We start from the raw sequence: 21,106 nt of genomic DNA, 5'->3' as shown, positions 1-21,106 counted from the left end.
CATCAAAGAATTACAACGGACAAAATAATAACTTAATTAATATATAAAGACGAATAACATTTATTAAAGCTGATCATTCTTTGTCGGCCATTTTAAAAGTTATTGCTATCTTAGGTCATTGCTTACGTCTTTATTTACCGTGAGTACTGTCATGGTCAATAGTGAATCAAGTGCAAAATTGGAGGTCTAATAAGTTATTGACTAAACACACAAAGACTTCCAAACGTATAGCAAACAAAAGTAATTATCAATCGTTCACTAGAGTCTAGATCTACTTTGTTCCAACGAAACACAAAGCAAATGAAAGGCATTCGATTCGCAATTTCCAAGTAAAGTGTTTCGTTATCTTATGTGCTGAAGTTGACAACTCAATTAATTAACTAAGAGCTAAGAATCTGGGGATTCTTCTGTTTCACAGAAATTGGTTGGTACTTTGAATTGTTTGTTAAAAGACAAAATATATGAATAACAATATAAAGTAGTTAGATAATAAACATCAAGTCGTTGTAGTATAGTGGTAAGTATTCCCGCCTGTCACGCGGGTGACCCGGGTTCGATCCCCGGCAGCGGCGTAATTTTTTAACTTTTTGTTTTTCAAAAAATAGAAGGTTTAGTATAGTGATTAGTGACTTAAAACATATCTGTGGCCAACATTTTTGTTCATGTAACAGAATTCCCTATTAACACTCTGGTTAATTGGTTTTTGTTGGTATCTTTCAACTAATAATTTTTTTTTTTTACAATTATGGGTAAATATTTTTTTTACAACATTTTGACTCCTAAAATATACAATTTATTATCTGTCCGTACAGAATCCGGTCCATTTCTGTTAGGACCAGTAAAAGAAATCAAACATTTTTCTTTTCAAACAAAAAAGAAAACATTCCAACATCTGTTTCATTGTTTTCTATCATATTGCAGACATTGAAATATATCTATAATAATGTTGATGGGTTACTTTTGTTTTTATATATAAGCAAATGATGGTAAAGAAAAAATTACAATTTGTTTTAAGAAAGATCTGAATAAGGACGTGGTTGCGTGAATTTACGTTAACAGATGGCTGGAGGAGGAAGAGGCTTAGATGAAACGGCCACATGGTCCGTGGCTATGGTTTGTGCAATCATTGTCGTACTATCGATAATGTTGGAGAAAATGCTTCATCATATTGGACATGTAATTGATTTTTAATATATATTTCATTATAATCTATAATGGTTGCATGTGATTGTTATATATCTTTGGTTTTGTGTTGACATACATTTTGTGTACATTGTTTTGTTTTAGTATTTAAAAGAAAGACATAAAATCGGGCTACTTGAAGCGCTGGAGAAGATCAAGACAGGTAAGAATATGCTTGTTGCGGAAAGAAGTCAATTTTTATTGTATTTGATTGATAACGGGTCAGAGACATAAAAGAAAGGAGCAGGAAATGATGGTCAAACGGGTCAGAAATGTTAGAAATAGCTAAACATGTATTCATATCTTTCGAACATTCTAAATATGTATATACAGAAAATTGTTTTGAATATTTCCAAAGGGCATTTGTGGGATGGCCCGACCAACCCATTTTGACCTGTTACCCATGTCACCCAAACGGGTCAATTTGCCATCTTTAGGTTGTATAATTAAAAGACACATCTATATTTTTTTGTACTGATGTTTATGTTTGATCATATACCATGCAGAACTTATGATCCTCGGATTTATATCACTGCTTCTGACATTTTGTCAGAACTACATTGCTTCGATTTGTGTTTCAAAGGCTCTTACTAAAGATTTCTTGCCTTGCAAGAAAAAACCAGATGATCAACCACCAGCTGATGACGATGACATTGAAATAGATACCCGTCGTCGCAGGCTCTTATGGTATGATCATAGACGTTTAGGAGGAGACGGTCCACCAAAAGAATGCAAGCCTGTAAGATCGTTTAAGAGTAGTTATTCATAATATTTGTTAGTTATGCTCAAGAATATATCCGTTTAAACTAATTTGGCTGTGGTTAATTTAATCAGGGATATGAGGCACTTATAACTGTTGAAGGATTGCATCAACTCCACATATTTATTTTCTTTTTGGCAGTATTTCATGTTATTTATAGTGCCCTCACTATGATTGCTGGGAGAGCAAAGGTGACATACTCAAATCTCAAAAAAACCTGAATTAGCATTAGCTGTTGTTCATAGTCTACATCTTTCTTCGATGCAGATCCGTGAGTGGAAAAGCTGGGAAAAAGATATCTTGCAACAACAAGCTACTGCACACGGTAAGTCCTATGTCATAGAGAAAGATATGCAAATCAGTCGGGTTGGGTAATACACAAGGATGGGTTTAGATTGAAACGGGTCATTCCTGAATTCCTAAGTAAACTTTAAATAGGCCAATCTGGCTGGATTAGGTTGACCCGCTACTACTTCTTTTCATCCCTTTTTTATAAAAAAATCTTAATAATTAACAGATGCGTCAATTATGGTCACAAAAATGATACATACTATAATAAAATATTGGATATAAAATTATAGCAAGTTGCATGCATCATGAAGAAACTGTGCATGGCTTCCAACTAGTTAAATCCATTTGGCATGTCCCCTTTTCGTTAACTGCTCAGGCTTGACCGATTTGAGATAAACCACAACCCACATCAACCTGTTCATTAGTAAGTGGGTCGTAATTGCCACCGTCGCCAACAACTTTTTGAACTAAAGTTTTGTTTCATTCTGATTTGGAGATCCTTGTCTTCATAATGTTTATTTGCAGATCCTTCTAGGTTTCGGCTTACAAAAGAATCGTCTTTTGTCAAAGGTCACGCCACTCGTTCAGGATTGCCAATAATCTTCTACGTTGTAAGGAAACCAAATTACTAGTTATCATGCATCTATATTTTTCTTCTTATATGTAAATTAGAGTGCTGATAATAATAAGCATATCATTCATTTCAGATTTGTTTCTTTCGGCAATTCTTTACTTCTGTTGGTAGATCAGATTACTTGACCATGCGCCATGGGTTCATTTCTGTGAGTTCTACCACTCCCAACGTGATTTTCTTCATCGATGTGCCACAAATTTGGTCAATTCTATATGTATTGACTTACTTTTAATTCTCACATAAAGGTTCATTTAGCTCCTGGCAGTCAATTTAACTTTCAAAAATATATCAAGAGGTCACTTGAAGATGATTTCAAACTCATAGTGGGAATCAGGTAATTAGTTTCATACATATTGCTGTTATTATTTAATATGTATGGATGGCTTATAATTTAGGCGTATAAATTTTAATCTATTTTGGCCGTTTTTGATGACACTTTCAGCCCGCTTTTATGGTCTACTGCGGTCCTCTATCTGTTTGCCAATGTTGAAGGTTAAGTTTTGTACTTGTTTACTGGAAGTCCTCCTTGTTCTTTTACTTGAAGTGGCAAATGGGACAAGTTGGGTAAAATGTCAAAATGGGTAACCTTTGGTGCGGGTAGGTCTGACCCAAAACACTTTTCATTAACAATTGACATCTTAAATGTGGTTACAAAAATTATATAACTTTAGTATTAATACAGCTTGTTGAATAAAATGGGTAGAGTTTGGTGCGGGTAGGTCTGACCCAAAACACTTTACGACCAGAAAACACAACTATTTTTATTAGCAATTTTACAAAATTCCGTATAATTTTAGTTTTAATACAGTTTGTTGAATAAAATGGTTTAGAAGGTATATGCAATTAACACTTCCCGCGACTTTCAAGACATTTGGGTCATTTGACCCATTTCATTTGTAGCTAATTTTCCAGTGTATACATTTGGCCCATTAGAGAGCACAAAGTGGATCGGCCCAACCAGAATTAAGTGAATCGAATTTGCCACGCTATTTTGTACTTATCCATGTGCATATTACTAAAGAACCCTTGGCTGACCTTTCATTGTTCATAATCAGGAACTCATGCTATGATTTGGCTCTCTCTATTTCCAGTCGTTGTAAGGACTATTTCATATATCAGTTTGAATCTCTTAAGCCAACTGGCAATTTACTTAGACCCTATATCATTTTTCATTTTAGGAAAGAAGGATAACTAACAGTAAGTTTTTGTTAAAGATAATCTTAGCAGTTGGAACAAAGCTTCAAGGGATTATAGCACAGATGGCTATTGAAATTCAAGAAAGACAATCTGTAATACAAGGCATTCCTCTCGTGCAAGTCACTGATAAACACTTTTGGTTTAGGGACCCAACGTTAATCCTGTATTTTATTCAGCTCACACTCTTCATGGTAAGTATTATGCATTAGGCATGTTCAAACGGTTTTAAATAGTTGTAACATGTCATATGCTAATGTTTGAATCTCCATCATTTTCGTTAGATTTAATTGGATTGTCGTATCATTTCAGCAAAATGATAACCGTTGTGACCAATATGTAATGACAGGATTTCCACAGCAACTACTTTGTGAATTGTGATAAAACTATTAGTAACTTTTATAATTTGATAACTTTTGATTTTTTTTTTTTTTTCAGAACTCATTTGAGATAACTCACTTCTTCTGGATATGGGTAACGATTTATTTTGCATATTCTTAAATCTTTATTATATATACGTACACACCATATACAATTAACGGTTAGTAATTGTATGATGTCTTATTGTATGTTTACAGTATGAATTTGGACTCGACTCCTGCTTTCATGAAAAACCTCTTCTTCAATATGGTAGAGTTTTGATTGGGTAAGTTCTGTAGTTACTGTATTTCTTAACAAAGTTGGACATCAAAGTTTCTTGTTTCCGGTCTCTACTTGGCCTGGATCCACTATGTGTTATGGGTTCATAATATTCGACCCATAACAAATTGTTCAAGAAGTTTTACCTTTTAGTCTTCTATTCGACAGAATTGCAGTACAAATCTTATGCAGCTATGGCATCCTACCACTCTACTCCCTTGTTACTCAGGTACTTTGAAGTGCTATCTCGTTCAAAAACAGCTACGAATAACTTATTTCTGGAGTACCATATAAGCAATTTTATATGTATGTCGTTTTTTTTGGAATGTAGATGGGGTCGAAAATGAAGAGGTCTATATTTGATGATCAAACATCAAAAGCGCTCAAGCACTGGCACAAACATGCAGTGAAGAGAAAGGAAAGTACCAAGGGACAATCCGGTCACCTTCCCAAGAGTTTAAGTCTAAGCTCTCCATCAGGAAACTCTCAAGCACATGGTGCTCCTCCAAACACGGCGGCCAAAACAGATTCTCCTAGCCAAACCGCTCACATTGTTGCTAGCGTAGACATCCCACAAGACAAAAAAAAGTCGTCAAACACTCCCAATTTGCTTTGATCGGCCATCTAGCTTATTTCGAATTCTGCTTTTCTTTTGTTAAATATGATTAATCTGTTTACTAGAAAAACGCAACATGTTAACATCAAATCAATGGTGTTAGTACTTAGTATCTGTGATTATGTTTAGAAGAAGGTACATTGTTCCAAACTCAAGTTGTTTCACACTTCTTGTTAACTAGTACATATTTTTATATTTTTCCATTTCTATATTGAGTAATGTTAAAATTTTATTTCATTTTTGATATATGGTAGGCCAACATATCCTTATTTTAAATGGCCAACTAAACAAATTACAGCCAGAACCCCGTCCGAGGTAATCGGATGGTTAAAGATTAGTGCGAGTTGGCCAGACGGAGCCCAGATCTGTTAGTCCCATGATCCGGGAAACTCATTAACCCGCCCATTCGTATGTATAACGACGAACTAACGGTAAAACCCGGTGTTTGCCCAACCAGGGTCTCCCCAAACCAAACCATCATCGAAAGACTCCGATGCCAATCCTTCGATGAAGGAATCAGTGACCAAAATATCATTTGATAACAAATTGTTCGTTAAAAAACATACATAATAAATTTATGAAAGTTGAACTAAATTGTAGACATCAATACCCGTACTAAACATCAGCCAATCATCTTGTTATTTTACAAGACTAAGTATAGACCTTCGAAAATCATTGATCAACATCAACCTCTACATGACTATCTATATATATTATGAAGATGTGTATAATGTTCATAAAACTGTAAGATTGAATATCATTGAGGTTGAATTTATACTAACTGAATTGAATTCTTCGTTACAGATAACGGAAATTAATCTATATGAATATCGCAAAGTACTTGAATAGATATAGGATGAATGAAGACTTTATTCCTGATCAACGATAGAATCGGCGGACTGATGATCACGTAGAAGCAGTGATTCTGTGTAGGAGGTCATCCATCTTTTGCGATATTTTTCACTATGAAACCCACGATCAATAAAGCACTCTGAATATGGTTCATATAGTTCAAGTGTGTATACAGAACGACCATACGTATTTATCAAGATAGGATCGCCATTCTTCCAAAGCGCTAGTATATCTAGAGAAAAAGAACCAGCCCTTGGTACAGCCTTAATAACAGAGCATAGTTTTGTAAACGAGTTTGGAGGATTCAGCACCCATACACCACAGTCTCGTGGGTCCCTATCCCAGCAATATTCAATCACAACAAGAGACTCACTTCGCTTAGCTAGGTAGATAACGGACTTTACTAAATTATCTGGCAAGTATATTTCTTCAAACTCTTCGGTTGTCAAATCAAATGAAATAACCAGCCTGGGATATTCGTATTTATTATGAGCCTCTTCATCCCATACGCAGGCAAGCCAATAAATGATACCGTTTATAACTTCGGATGGATGATGATCAGCAATGAACTTTGGGCTATCGATAAGAGACTTCCATGCTTTTGAAATTGATCTGTATCGAATCAATGATTTCACAACATTCATCAAACAGGTATTGTATTTTATTTGCTTTGTGAAGTTTTCATATATTCTCTAAATGGTTGTCTGATGATATTCAGAGGTCTTCATTTCGAGAATTGATGTGAAATTAGAGTGTTTTCAAAGCTTACTAATGCTTACTACTCGGTAGCTGTTGGAGGCTCGGACATTTGAGTCCAACCTAGCAGACACTATTCTTGGTTATTAATATCATTTCCGATCGGGTCATACCCCAACTACTTTTCCTGTTCTTTCATTGCCTCCATTGCGTTCTTGGTTATTAATATCATTTTACATCTAGCGTCAAATGTGCTACCTTTCATGTCGAAATTGAAATGAAAAGATTAGCAAGCTCAAGTCAACATCTTTCATTAAATATAATCCTTTTTTCGAAAGGAAAATATCAACACCACTCATAATACTATAGAGTTGAACCCACAATCTTTCGGTTGATGGGAACAACAAACATACCACTAGGCTACAAACTGTTTGGTCATTAGATATAATCTTATGCAGTTTAACGTATTTCTAAATTCTTGTATTATGAAAAAAAGCAGGGATCTTTTGGAGTCAAAAGTCAGTGTTTTGACTTTAAAAGTCAATCTTAGCTCTGTATCTGAATAAGCTGATGGATCCCAAATTTTATTTATTATTATTATTACATATATCATTAAACTGATATTTGCGGTCTTGAATATGCAGTTTAAAAGTTATTTTTGAGACTTGGAATCACATAATCTGTTTATTTAGAGTCAGAGATGAATTCTTACAGCTTCTTCTAACTCTATTATCCAAATTGAGAACATTAGTATCATAATCACTACAGTCAAATCTGAAATCACTATAATCTGTTGAACTTGCATTAATTTGAAATCGATCACAATAATCGGTTCAACTTGCATCAATATTTTTGGCTTTCCTTTGACTTTTTCATGGCAGATCGAATTGGAAAATAAACTCTCCGAGAATTTAATGAATTCACGACCACAAAATTTGGACTCGGATAGCTCCTAGATGATATCAAGGAACTCCTATCATGTGTGTATGTTACTTACAGTTTATACTAGCAAAGTTTCCTGCACCAGCAACAATCGGCAACTTCTCATGAGGTGCTTCGAATTTTTAAACCATCCATTTCAACTTTTCGAATTAGTGTAGTTTGCAAGCATAAATTGAGGAGATTCTCTTTTTGTATACATCCACTCTACTTTTTAGTTTATAATCTAAGTTAATGAACTAATAGGACCTGCAGGATGCAGTTGTATTCAGTTGCAGAGTTCTTAAACGACTCACGTCACCAAAACGATCATGATCAATTGGAAGTAATTCAGTGTTCAGCTGATTGAGTCTGCAAACTGCAGTTAATGGCGTATACATGGGTTTAATGGGTGGTTATTTTATTTCCATAAAATGAACTCCTTATTTATCTTCATGTATTATTCTTTTATGTATTCAACAATTTTATATGTACGTAAAACATAACTAATACTTACTAATGCATCCTGGTTTGACTGTTTCTCCATATAATCTCTAGGACCAGTTATATATGCATCAAGATGCAATCTATGTATTGACAAAAACTTTGAGAACACGAAATGCAAAATGTGTCAACTTTAGAGACTAAAAGTGTAATTTACCCTTATCAATTAGTAGTATACAATTATTTGAATGGTTGTCTTATTGGTATAATGACAAGTGTTTAGCTATGGGAATGATATGGTACAGACCAAATTTATTAGATAGATAGAAGATAAATACGGAGTTGGAGCCTTAGCAAGCTCCGCAACTAGTTTTAGTCCAGCAACTCCTAGTTCATAGAACGTAAATAATTTGTTGGATATTTTAGCGTAATTGGATTAACTTGTTTTACATCATTTGGGCTTGGAGGTGCGGAGTGCACGACTATCTAAATTTATTATGACCTTAGGGGCGAAGGTACGGGGGTCCAAAGACAGCGCCCCTTGGAGTGGGTCCAAGTGGCGGAAGACCCTAGCGGGGTCCAAGCTGGCTGGGGTTGAGCTAAGTTGTTATAGTGAAAAACTCTCCAAACATTTAATTTTTGAAATTTGAGGGACTAAAATTGACAACTTTGAAACCTATGTAATTAACCACCAAAAAGGCAGTCAATGAGCCAAATTAGATATTATACCCGTTGTTGCGATTAATGGTCGTGTTCTTTTTCTTCCTCTCTTTTGGTTCTTTTCTCTCAAATACACACACAGAGAAAATTCTTAATCTTTGATTGTATCCGATTGAATAGTTTTGTGAACCGCCAAATTGATTTAATCTGAAAGCGATTACATGCCTTCAAATATTGTATTGTATCCAGTTTTGTTCGTTATATCATTGAATTCCCCAACAAAATCTCCAATGACTAAACACGGTGGTTACAAGCCTTATTTAAATAGGACACAACCCTAAGTTGGAGAATACACAATTAATTAATAAAGAAAAATGATTAATCTGATACGTATTAGGAAGCAGAAAGAAAGTAAAGAAAGTCTAGGGTGGTTAAGTGTCAAGTTACAATAGTTATTTAATTATAATTGGTAATTACTTTGGGTAAGTTAGAGCGACATGTTAGCTTGCTTAGATAAGGCCATTAGGCCACCATGTTTAGTATGGAGAAATATAATTAATTGTTTTTAGGAACTTAGGGCCGCTGGGCATTAATCCAGATTATCTTGTCTTGTTCTTTCTTTATTTTTTGTTTTATTAGTATCAGTTCTGGTATTATCATTCTGTTGCTATTTCCGGGTCTGGTTCATATCAATTGGTATCAGAGCATTGATCTTGCAATTTGTGGGTATTATGGCTTATATGATTGTTGATATTGATGTTGATTTCCAGCAAAAGGTGGCTGCCGTATCGGTTAATATATTCAGGCCTTGATATGTGTGAGGGAATTTAGGGAAGAGATGCGGCTGGCATGCCAGCCAACTTTCTCCACCAAAGTTGTGCCAACATTAGCCCCTACTGGTCGTGTAGAGAATGCATAGTATGAAGAAGATGAAAATCAATTTAATGATGTTTCTATTAAACCAACAGTGGCTGAAGAAAAACTGCAAAAAAAGGATGAAGAGGTTGAGAAGGAAAAATTAATTGATCCAGAGAGTATGGATGGCAGGTTCAGTACAGGGATATTGACATTGAAGGAAGTAGATTCAGAACATAAGATAGCTCTTCTTAGAAAAAGTAAGGAGCTGAATCATACCAAAATGAAAGACATCAACAAGCAGCCAGAGAAGATGGCAGATAAGCCTTTCATGATGGTTCAATCTGACTATTTTGATGTTTGGAAGGGATCAGTTTCTCATCAACAGACTACAACCACGTTTGAGTTAAAATTCGAGAAAAGAAGTGATGCTATCTTTGGATGTCCGTTGCAACTTATTGTGGTTTCTATTTTATTGCATTCCTTGAATCTACAAAAAGCAGCACTACACATCAAAATATGGGATCTGGAAATTACTATTGGCAAGGCTTCCAATCAACACCTTGAGGACAAGGTGTTTTGGGGGGCGGGAGTAATGATACGTATCAGGAAGCAGAAAGAAAGTAAATAAAGTCTAGGGTGGTTAAGTGTCAAGTTACAATAGTTATTTAATTATAATTGGTAATTACTTTGGGTACAAGTTAGGGCGACATGTTAGCTTTCTTAGATAAGGCCATTAGGCCACCGTGTATAGTATGGAGAAATATAATTAATTGTTCTTAGGAACTTAGGGCCGCTGGGCATTAATCCAGATTATCTTGTCTTGTTCTTTCTTTATTTTCTGTTTTATTGTTATCAGTTATGGTATTATCATTCTGTTGCTATTTTCGGGTCTGGTTCATATCATAATCCTCCTAATATAATAGCCTAAAAATCATCCTAACTTTTAGATGAGGACATGTGTAAAACCAAGGGGTGAAATTAGGAAAGAGAATTAGTGGTATCCAGATTAGGGGGATTTTTAAGCTAATTTGTTAGGAGGATAAATCATTTTCCATTAATAAAATGTAACACTTAACCCCCATGAGTTTTGTAGTGTGGAAAGGAAATGAAAAATGAATGATTGGGGTGGGGGGGGGGTGGAGGGGTATAAGGCTCTTTTGTTCTAGATTTTTCTTTCCGATTATGAGATGATTCGCATGGATTAGAGAGTATAACTACAAGATTATATATATAAAATTACATCTTTATCCTCTATATAACTGTCACATAATACACATTCTCAAGTTCAATTACCTATTTAATACTCACATTTCACATCCCCACTAGTAAAAACAACGGGACTTCTAAGCATAAATTTCTTTCAAGTATTCCTTAATATTGATTTTAATAAATATAACTACTCATTTTATTGTTTTGTGATTAATTTTTCATTATAATTAGAATCGTTCATGTGGCCTGTGATCAGCATGAATTTAGTGGTAGTAAAAAACTAGTCTATTAGAGTATTTATTTATAAGAAAACGAGATGGTACCCGCACAATACGGCGGCGGTAGCGGCAACGGGTAGTGCTAATGGTGGTGGTTATAACGATATGGTTATTAATCTAAAAATAATTGACGTAAATGGTAGTGTAGTTATTTTATGGTTAAGAAATGTATCTTTTGTAAAAAATTTTATTAAGAATATTATAGAGATAGTAGGTGGAAATATTTAAATTAATTAATAAAGGAGATAGATAGTTTGGATAAATATGGTTCTAAAATATTTTAGGGATATAGTGGGTAGATTTAGTGTGTGAGTTGAGAATGTGTTTAAAATTATGGTATTTTGGGTATTTTAAAGGTAGAGAGTTAAAAAGGAGAGGATAGTTTGTTTGATACGAGATGGGTACCCGCCCGTAGCGGAACGTGAACTTTTATATTAGGAGGGCCACCTGAAAACGACCGTGAATGCCACCAAGTCAAATAACCTTTCACACTATCATCAGCTCTAAGCCAAAATGTTACTACTTAAAACTATAAGGAGTTATATGACTTTAGATATAATATGAAGGACCATTAGGGGGAAGGGAGTGGTCGCGGGGAAGGGGGTGCAGGGAAGCGGGGCCGCGCGGGCACACCGCCGCCGGTGGTTAACCGTAGGAGAGAGAGGAAGAAAACCGGGGAAGAACCCCGATGGGGGGAAGAGAAGAGAGAGAAAGAGGGTAAGAGAGAAGGAGGCTGTGATTGGCTGTGGTGGATATGAATTTTTTTATTTTTTAAATAGTGGAAGAGATATAGATATATAGTATTATCTATATGTATATGTATCAATTTTGGAAAAAGAAGAAGCACAATCCTCGTTCCTTTCTTTTTTTTTTAATTAATTTTTTATTTTTATGTTAATTACATTTAAGTCCCTGAAGTTTGTGAGTATATAAATTTGTAACTATATTTGTATTATGTTAATTACATTTTAGCTCTGTAGTTTTAGTTTGTTTATTATTAATTATATCTATATATGTATATATATGTTTTATTTTTATATAGTTTTAGATTTGATGTATTAAAAATAAATGAAAAAGAAATGATGAGGTGGAGATGGGGGAAGATGGGAGAAAGTGGCGCCAGTGATTTGGGGAAGAAAAGAAAAAAATGAGGTGACAAAATTTTATTGGTTAGTGTTGGGGGAAGGGTGACCACTCCCCCCCTTAATACATAATACATACACATAATAAAAAACCCAAAATAACAACAAAGTGGGCCCTGACGTTTTGTCTTCTAATAACTCTTTGTTCTTCATACATCTGATAGTTTGGTTACTAGAACTTGCTGAGAGGAATTAAAAAGGACGGACTCTTTTTGAAATTAAAAAATACCCTAAAAACATTAAAGGCATTTACTATATTAAACTAAAATCTTGGAAGCCCTCCCCAGTGGTTCCGCCAGTGGTACCTGCGTAATGCGGCGGTGTTGGCGGCAACGGGTGGTGCTAATGGCGGTGATAGTAACGATGTAGATATTAATCTAAAAGTAATTGACGTAAATGGTAATGTATTTATTTTATGATTAAGGGATATATCTTTTGTAAATAACTTTATTAAGAATATTATGTGGAAATATTTAAATTAATTAATAAAGAAGATAGATGGTTTGAATAAATATGAGTGTAATTAGGGATATATTGGATAGATTTAGTATGTGAGTTAAGAATGTATTAAAAATTAAAGGTATTTTGGGTATTTTAAAGGTATATGGGATTGAAAAGGGGGAAAACTTTGCATACCGAGTTAAGTAGCGCATTATAACAGCTGAGAGCTAAACTACGCACTTTAAGGCGCACTTTAAAACACTCATAGACTTTTTATCATTCTTGTCTCCCTCTACTGCACATTAAACACTTCAGTCTCTTCTAATTTTGTATCAATCATCATAAACCCTAATTTACATTCAAATATAATTTTATTTTAATTAATAATAATGATTAAATTTAAAATTAATCTGCTTGTAATACTAATATTTGCCATACATTTCGCACCTGCGCTTTCCGATCTGCTCATCTCTAAGCTTGATCGCCGGGTAAATTTTTATTTATTTATTTATTATAATTAAATTTGTTGTATTCAGCTAATTATAGTAATATAAAGATTTGTAATTTTGATTATTATTTATTTATGTGTGATTATAGTCGTTTTTGCTCAACTTGTTATTTGCATTTTAGTAGTAGTTTGTTAGAAATATGATTATACCATTAGTTTCGTATAACAAAAGCGACGATCGCGAGAATAAGCAAAATTACGTGTAAGTTTATGCGTTTACGTGCGAATGTTGGTGGAGGTTAAAATGAAAGTAAAAAACAACGAAAGGTTTCGTCTTTTTTATAAAAAAGAACGCTTAGGTGACTTTATCGGTTCACATCATTAGACATCGTAAATCTTTTGTTTCCGTTTTACTTTCGTTTGAACCTCTGCTGATATGTTTTTATGTGAATTATTATGTAAGTTTGTAAAGTCTGGCGATTAGTTGAATTTCTGTTACATATAGATATACATGCATTTATGTATATATAAGAGTCGAAAGGTTGTTAATTGCGAGAACTACAAAGTTATGTGTTAATCTGAATGTGATAAAGTACATTCGCATATGGAAAAATGATGTGAATGCATATGAACGTATCCACTTACATATCTGTTAAAGGAAAGTTTGTGGCTTTCAACTCTTTCTTGGTTCTATTTTGAACCTTAATAACTTTTCCCCATGTGACTGTACCAAGATCACAGGAGATCGCATGTCTGACTTGAGCACCGTCTTTAGGCATTTAAGCTCTTAGGATCTTATAATTTGTAGTTCTCGACCTTGTGGTTTTTGTTTGTTTTAACCTTTCACCTTAGAAACAGCATATAGTTGTGTTTAGGTGAGATCATTTCTCTTTTTCAGATTACAGAAAAAAGATCAAAAGTCACAATAACAAACTCTAGATGATGTGAAATTCGGTCTGGTCCATTAAAACAAATAATGTTCAAAATTTTCATTGTGATAGTTTTGTAAAGTCGACGATGTGAAGGTTTAACCATCTGTGGAATAAGTGTGAGCAAAACCTTTGCAGTTCTATTTTCGTGGATTTTGTTTGTGTGTATTAATGTATTATGCGAAATTAATCTTCACATCACCTGGAATATCTTATATGTATGTTCCAAAACAACTAATTTAGAATGCTTAAAGATCTAGTTGAAATTTTGATCTCAGGCAGATCTCACCTGATCCGTTATGTGTATGTGTTTTCAAGGGTATAAGATTGAGAATATCCGAATGTGAATCATTAATTATGTAAATAATCCACCTGCCAAATAGACGAGCTGTAATTATTGCTATAACTTTACCATATTATTTATGGCAACTAATGACTGATAGCATCTCATCCGTTATTGCAGATTGATTTGACTTCGCAGATTGTGCGGATGACGTTGACCTTGAGGGTGCGTGTTCATTCCGAAAGTCAAAATTTGGCTGAATCTCTAGTACCACCCTTTATATATTGACACCTGCTTTATCTATTCCTTGCAGGTAGAAAACACTGGTCCTGATCCGGTTTCAGAGTTCTCTTTCACCTTCCCCTCACACCAAGCAGATAATTTGGCACTTTTTGTGGCTGTTAGTACAGAAGGAAAAGGGAAAAATAGAGGTTCTGCTACAAATCTACCCCTTGAAGTTAAGCAGCCCGCTGATTCACCACCGTCACTGGTTTGGTATGTTGCATCTCTGCCCAAGGCCCTGGGTAAAGGAGAAAGTTTGAACATAGATGCTTTGGCGGTTTTTACTCATATGTTACGACCATTTCCCGAGAAAATCACTCAAGCTGAACCTCAGCTCTTTTTGTTCCAAGATACCGCACATTTTACCTCACCTTATAACGTTAAATACCAAACACTTGTCGTCAAACTGCCTAGTGAAAGTGTAGAATCGTATACCAAGATTGAAAACGCCAAGTTTTCTGGATCGGATATCAAATATGGTCCTTCTGAGAATCTTCCAGCCATGTCATATTTGCCAGTAATTGTTCACTTTCCAAGTAATAAGCCATTTGCGGTGGCAAAAGAGTTGGTGCGAGAAATAGAGATCTCGCATTGGGGAAATGTACAAGTGACTGAACATTATAACCTTATACATGGTGGTGCCCAAAGCATTGGTGAATTTTCACGGTAATACATTACATTTTGTGATTTGTTTTTTATTTTATATGGGGATCTTTGTATTTTTGATTTCAATTGATTATATAATTATTTTAGTATTTAGTGTTAGGCTAAACATATTTGTTTTCTGATTACTAGCTGTAATTAAATTGATTAGTAAAGGGTAAAATAAAATTACCTAATTTAGGATACTTCGCTTCCATAGTTCTATCTCACAAATCAATCGTCATGTATCTATTTTCTCAAGAATGTCAGTTTTGTTTATTGTTAAAAACTGAATTTACTTATCATTACCACATCCAGACAGTAAAAACTTATCCAAATGCCATCTTCTACAGCCGATTATTTTACAACTGATTTTCTGATTTTGATTATGCATAATCACTGTCAAAACATATATTCCAACATTTCTTTTGGTGACTTGAAGCTTGACTTTGCCAATGCCATTTTTCTACTTAGGCTGGACTTCCAGACCAGACCGAATGTGCACGGGGCATCAGCATTCAGAAATCTTATTGCCATGTTACCCCCAAGAGCCCATTCTATTTATTACAGGGATGCCATTGGAAATATTTCAACATCTAATGTATATGGTGATTCAAGCAAGGTATTATGTTCATTGAAAATTAATGGCAGTTCTATTCTTTTCTTTAAAGGTGGCAATTTCATATGTTTTATACTAACGGGTCAGACCGGTAAAGTAAATGTGATTGTCTAAAAAGGAAACATGTCAAATGTGTCAAACTTTTCAAAAGTTCCCAGAGTGTTTGAAACCTACCAAAGCATTTTTAAAGTAATTAGGTTATCCTTGATGTAATAAAATGTTTCCAATCATATTTCAACAACTATACCCATTCCCACTGGTATATGTGGGTTATGGGGAGGTGAGACTTGGATAGTCACCCCTACCCACGGGTAGAGAGACAGTTTCCAAAAAGACCTCCAGCTTACAACAAAAAAGTATATATAAGGCTGGACACAAAGGGATCGGAGTCAATCTAGACCAACCTGACCAGTACAAAAGTTACTTGTTTTGACCTGTTTTCTAACCTGCCTGACTCGCCACATTTACCACCACGGATATAATTTCTTACCAAGTATTGTATGAATTTACAGACACTACTCGAAATTGAACCCCGGTATCCTATGGTTGGTGGTTGGAAAACTTCATTCACAATTGGGTATGGTTTGCCTCTTCAAGACTACTTGTTTCAGTCAGGGGGAACCCGTTTCCTTAATTTCACTTTCGGTTCACCTATGAATGATGTGCTCGTTGAAAACCTCACTGTAAAGGTATTTTGGAAAGCTCAAGTTTAACTTTAAGCCTTCTTACATTTTTCTTAGTTGGTTCATATTCTTTTGAATTGCAGGTTGTTCTGCCTGAAGGATCAAAAGATCTATCTGTTTCAGTTCCTTTCCCTGTAAAACAGTCTCAAGAGGTACTGCAACCAGATATTAGCAGGCTTCCACTAAAATGATATGTTGACTTTATGGTTTTCTTCTTTCAGACAAAATATTCTCACTTGGATATTGCTGGTAGACCCACAATTGTAGTAGAGAAGGTGAATGTCGTCCCAGAGCATAACCAGTATTTCCAGGTATTCCTACATAAATCATGTTTGAATTTAAGAGGTTGTTTCAGTTTTCTTTTTGAAACTGATTATGCAGTATTGGGTGCCCAGAATCAGATAATTAGTTGTTATAGAACTTGTTTCACCTGATAGTATTTGGATGCGCTTTTGTTGTTTGAACTTTGAAGTTGTGATAGTTAGATGATCCCGGTGTTTTGACAAATTCTAGCTTTATAAAAGACCTCATTTTTATTAAAGGTTTGTAAAATGGCCGTTCATATGTGGTGGTTTTCGAGCTAGTAAGGAACCGGATCGAACCGGACCAAACCTGGGGGAACCGGAACGGGTTTTGACCGGGTTTAAACCGGTTAAAGTTGGTCAATTATTTTATTATTTTTGTTACTTTTTGGTAACTAGTTAGATAAAAGGAACAAAACCTTATTTGAGTGTAATTCTTTTATATATTAGTGTTGGACATGTTTAACTTTTTGTGCTAAAATTCGATTATGTTTGAATGATTAATGTTATAACTTAATAATATATTATTGAACTAATGGTGGGTTAAAGTTAAAGGTAGTTTGTTATTGTTATGGTAATGTATACTTCCTATGGTAGCTGGTTCAACCTAGATTGGACCGGTTCGACCGGTTAAATACTGATTGCCCAGTTCATTGTCTGGTCCTGTTTTCAAAATATCGTTTTATGTTGTTTGTGAAGTATCTAGTTCTAAAACCTAATTGTTTATATTATCTTAAAAAAGTATAAAAATACTCTCTATGAGCTATTTATTACTAATATTAAATAGTCATCCGAGTTCTTATTACATATAACAAGTACTTCTTAGTTTCCCTTGGATGATTAGTTCTGTTGCAGTCACTATAAAACTGAATGTATTCTGGTCCCTTAATTAGTTGGATGATTAAAATCGGTATCAACTATCAAGTGTATCCAGACACTTAATCAACTAAATCCACAGGATGATCAGTTTCATATCTGAAAAGTTAACTTTTTTGCCCTTCTCTTTTCAGGTTCACTATAGGTTCAGTAACCTTTCATTACTTTCAGAACCATTGATGTTGATATTTGGGTTTTTCTCCCTATTTGTTGCATGCATCATCTATATGCATGCTGACTTTACCATCTCAAAGTCTTCTCCTTCATATCTGGCGAAACTGCAATGGGATGAGGTACGTGAACACTGTATTAGAAGTAGCAAATTAGTATAGTTCAGAATGGGTAAGTTTTGGTCGACCAAAAATACTTTTATCCAAATTACTTTGTATAAATAAGTACTATGGTAGCTGATAAATATAAAGTAAGAAATTATGTGATTACAATAGGAATTGAATTTCTCGAATAAAACAATTTAGAGAGGTGTTTGCATTAAAAACACTTTGGCTAAGTTTCGACCTGTTTCTTGATTTGGTAATTATTTATTTATTTATATGTTAACTCACTTTCCTGTTAAAGATTAAACGTCGGCAAGTTGACATATTCATAATTAAATGGGTTGATATTGCCACCTGTGATCTACATCCAGTTTGCATACTTACATTACAGTTGTTTTGTATGAATTCTCTGGATTTTGGATTCCAGGTTCTGGGAACTATTCAGCAACTCCAAGATGTTATAAATCGGTGCCTATCAATCCATGATAAGCTAGAAGCTTCGTTACGAGCACTCTCTAGGACAGGTGACGTCCAAGCTTGTAAAGCAGTCCGGAAATCTGCTGACAGTTTGTTGAAAGATCTTTCTAAAGAATCCAAGCCCCTTTTGGCTTTCCTTCAATCTTCTCCACAAGCTGCACATATATTACCTAAGGTATGATGCTCTGTTAGCCTAATTTACGTTTATACATCTCATCTGGATCATGCAATGGTTGATTGCTAAGTAGATAGTCAGGAGCATAGATGTTGATTGCTAAGTAGATAGTTAGTCAGGAGCATATATTGGATATGGCAATAGGAGCCAGTCAATCAAGTTGGGTAATGGGTCCAAATGGGTCGGTTGGGTCGACTTGTTACACTTCATGTCAGAATTACATTTCAATGCATACAAGATCTTAAATCATTTTAGCCAATAGTTTAAATTGTTATAAGTAATTCATTCATTATTTGAAAAAATAAGACTTCTAATCTGAAACTGGGTCAACTCAACGGGATCAGCTCTTATTGACGACCACTTGAAAAAGACCCATTCCAATCTGAACGACTGAACCTGTTGTAGCCTATCACTCTAGTGGTGTCGTTGGCACACTAGCAATAATAATTTAGCTATGTGTTATATTCCAAAGTGCGGGCAGGCTTCTATTGGTTCATCTTTCTTGGGAAAAGTTTTTTGTTCTGTTAATTTTATGAACATGTATCATCTTATTCTTTCTTCCCCTTTTTTTTCTAAAAAAATGATCAGCTTTCTTTTCTGGTGCATAGGTGGAGGAGTTGGTTGTCAAGGAGAGAGATTTACAAGAAAAGATTATGCTAAAACACACGACAGTGGTGGAATCTTATGAGAAGAAATCCGGGGGACGAGATATTGAAAATCGTGTGGCTTCAATCCAGCAGAAGATCTCAGCCTTGAAACAAGAAGTGGATGATCTTCTTGAGTTTGTTGAAAATATCTAGCCCGTGATGTAGGTTCTGTTCAGATTTTTTCTTTGTTACTCATCAAGTAGTATCAGCTGATAGAATTGATAGTTCTCACGGATTTTGGAGATGTTTTGCTCATTATGATGACCTTAATTGAGTAGTTTACGAACCTAGATTTTTCTCTTTGAAAAACATTGCGAAGCCAACTTCATATATATTAAGATTTATAATTATGTCATTACATTATATGACTTTGGGGACTTCCATACATCAGAAGACTCTATCTTTATAGTGATATTGTTGTCCTACTTGATGATTCAACAGGTTTGAAGGTATTACATTTTTTGATTATCTGTTTATCCCTTCCATGTTGGTGTCAATTACAGGATAACCACATTGCTATAGCATAACCAAAGAATGGTTTCAGTTTAGCAATGAGACTTTCTATAGTTATCAGGGTAATTAAGTTGATCTGTAGGATGTGTGCAGCTACGGGCTACCAACACTAATTTTACCCCTATGTTTATGTTAGTATGTACGAGAACACTTGTTATTTGCAAGCATGATGGGAAAAAAGAACTCGTGACCTACCAACCAAATTTTCTATTGCATTGTATATAAAGTTGTAAGAACCGTTTTTCTACCTTTGATAAACGTAAAACCGCTTGCATCTTACCTTCATATCTTATGAAAGGCTGGATAGGGTAAATTTGATTTCATGTGTATGGAACAGGATTATAAATTCAGGTGCTCAACCATCTTTGTCAAACTTGATTGAGAACTTCAACTCCTCGTCTTAAACAATATTCGAAATACTATTTTTACTTGGGGTTTTGCCGGCTACTATTTACGAATTACGACCAAAGAAATGGTGTTTGTGGTAGGGCTTTGTAATGGGAAGTGATATTCGTACCTAAGAACTTGATTAATTTACCACTGTGATGCATTACATATTTATACGGTATGTTATAAAATATGTACAGTGTGGTAAATGCATAAAAAAATGTGGTACGATTATCACTTCCCCTTTGTGATGGTTTGAAAGTGCTAATGAAATTTTTAGAATAATATGCATATTGAAGCTATACCATCCCACAAAATCGAGGATTCTATTCCGACCATTTATTTTTGTTATCCCGACCACCCCTTTTAGTAGCGATATCGCTGCTAAAGGTGCTGTACGAAAAACAAGACTGTTAGGTGTTTTTACTGAACTTTTGACTTTTAACTCCAACCTTTAGCAGCGATATCCCTGTTAAAAGGTTCATTGATTAAAACAAATTATAATAAATGGTCCTACCAACCAATTTTTACTATCTCTTTATCAACCCTAAACCCCACCATCAATTTATTTTTATTAAACAAAAAAACCTTTCTTATATCCTTTCATTGAGTTAGTGACCATTTCGATGACCCTTTCTGACGACCATTCCGATGTGTCTTTAGCAACGATATTCAAGTATTTATATGTTATTGTTATTATTATTTATTATATTTATTTTCAGTTTTTTTATGTTAGTTTTTGTTTTCTTCAAAA

At 34.6% G+C, this 21,106-nt stretch overlaps 2 protein-coding genes and 1 non-coding gene across 3 annotated transcripts; all 3 read left to right on the top strand.

Annotated features, from left to right (window-relative positions):
- Positions 1-500: 500 nt before the first annotated feature.
- Positions 501-572, top strand: TRNAD-GUC. Its single transcript has one exon. It is a non-coding gene; the product is annotated as a tRNA-Asp (tRNA).
- A 287-nt stretch (positions 573-859) lies between these two features.
- On the top strand, positions 860-5,426 carry LOC122587445 (MLO-like protein 9). The gene is made up of 15 exons (XM_043759617.1): positions 860-1,176; positions 1,288-1,345; positions 1,689-1,921; positions 2,017-2,133; positions 2,210-2,267; positions 2,759-2,844; positions 2,941-3,015; positions 3,113-3,201; positions 3,310-3,359; positions 3,923-3,963; positions 4,082-4,255; positions 4,500-4,535; positions 4,640-4,707; positions 4,869-4,929; positions 5,032-5,426. The coding sequence occupies exons 1-15, from the start codon at positions 1,060-1,062 to the stop codon at positions 5,314-5,316; spliced, it is 1,548 nt and encodes a 515-aa protein (XP_043615552.1). The 5' UTR covers positions 860-1,059; the 3' UTR covers positions 5,317-5,426.
- Positions 5,427-13,110: 7,684 nt separating this feature from the next.
- Positions 13,111-19,815, top strand: LOC122589456 (dolichyl-diphosphooligosaccharide--protein glycosyltransferase subunit 1A). The gene is made up of 10 exons (XM_043761749.1): positions 13,111-13,302; positions 14,655-14,699; positions 14,788-15,422; positions 15,873-16,020; positions 16,530-16,706; positions 16,784-16,852; positions 16,922-17,011; positions 18,013-18,171; positions 18,581-18,805; positions 19,414-19,815. Exons 1-10 carry the CDS (start codon positions 13,204-13,206, stop codon positions 19,603-19,605), a joined length of 1,839 nt encoding a protein of 612 aa, XP_043617684.1. The 5' UTR covers positions 13,111-13,203; the 3' UTR covers positions 19,606-19,815.
- Positions 19,816-21,106: the final 1,291 nt, after the last annotated feature.

The sequence above is a fragment of the Erigeron canadensis genome, chromosome 2 (assembly GCF_010389155.1).
Source record: "Erigeron canadensis isolate Cc75 chromosome 2, C_canadensis_v1, whole genome shotgun sequence".
Taxonomy (NCBI): Eukaryota; Viridiplantae; Streptophyta; class Magnoliopsida; order Asterales; family Asteraceae; genus Erigeron; species Erigeron canadensis.
Note: the sequence above shows the minus strand (reverse complement) of the source record. Positions and strands in the feature narration are given on the sequence as shown.

Coding starts and splice junctions, on each gene's coding strand:
- LOC122587445 (XM_043759617.1), top strand. CDS start 1,060: ATGGCTGGAGGAGGAAGAGGCTTAGATGAAACGGCCACATGGTCCGTG. Junction 2,845..2,940: donor TGCCAATAATCTTCTACGTT/GTAAGGAAACCA, acceptor CATTCATTTCAG/ATTTGTTTCTTTCGGCAATT. Junction 3,964..4,081: donor TCTCTCTATTTCCAGTCGTT/GTAAGGACTATT, acceptor TTTTTGTTAAAG/ATAATCTTAGCAGTTGGAAC.
- LOC122589456 (XM_043761749.1), top strand. CDS start 13,204: ATGATTAAATTTAAAATTAATCTGCTTGTAATACTAATATTTGCCATA. Junction 16,853..16,921: donor CTGTAAAACAGTCTCAAGAG/GTACTGCAACCA, acceptor TTCTTCTTTCAG/ACAAAATATTCTCACTTGGA. Junction 18,806..19,413: donor CTGCACATATATTACCTAAG/GTATGATGCTCT, acceptor TCTGGTGCATAG/GTGGAGGAGTTGGTTGTCAA.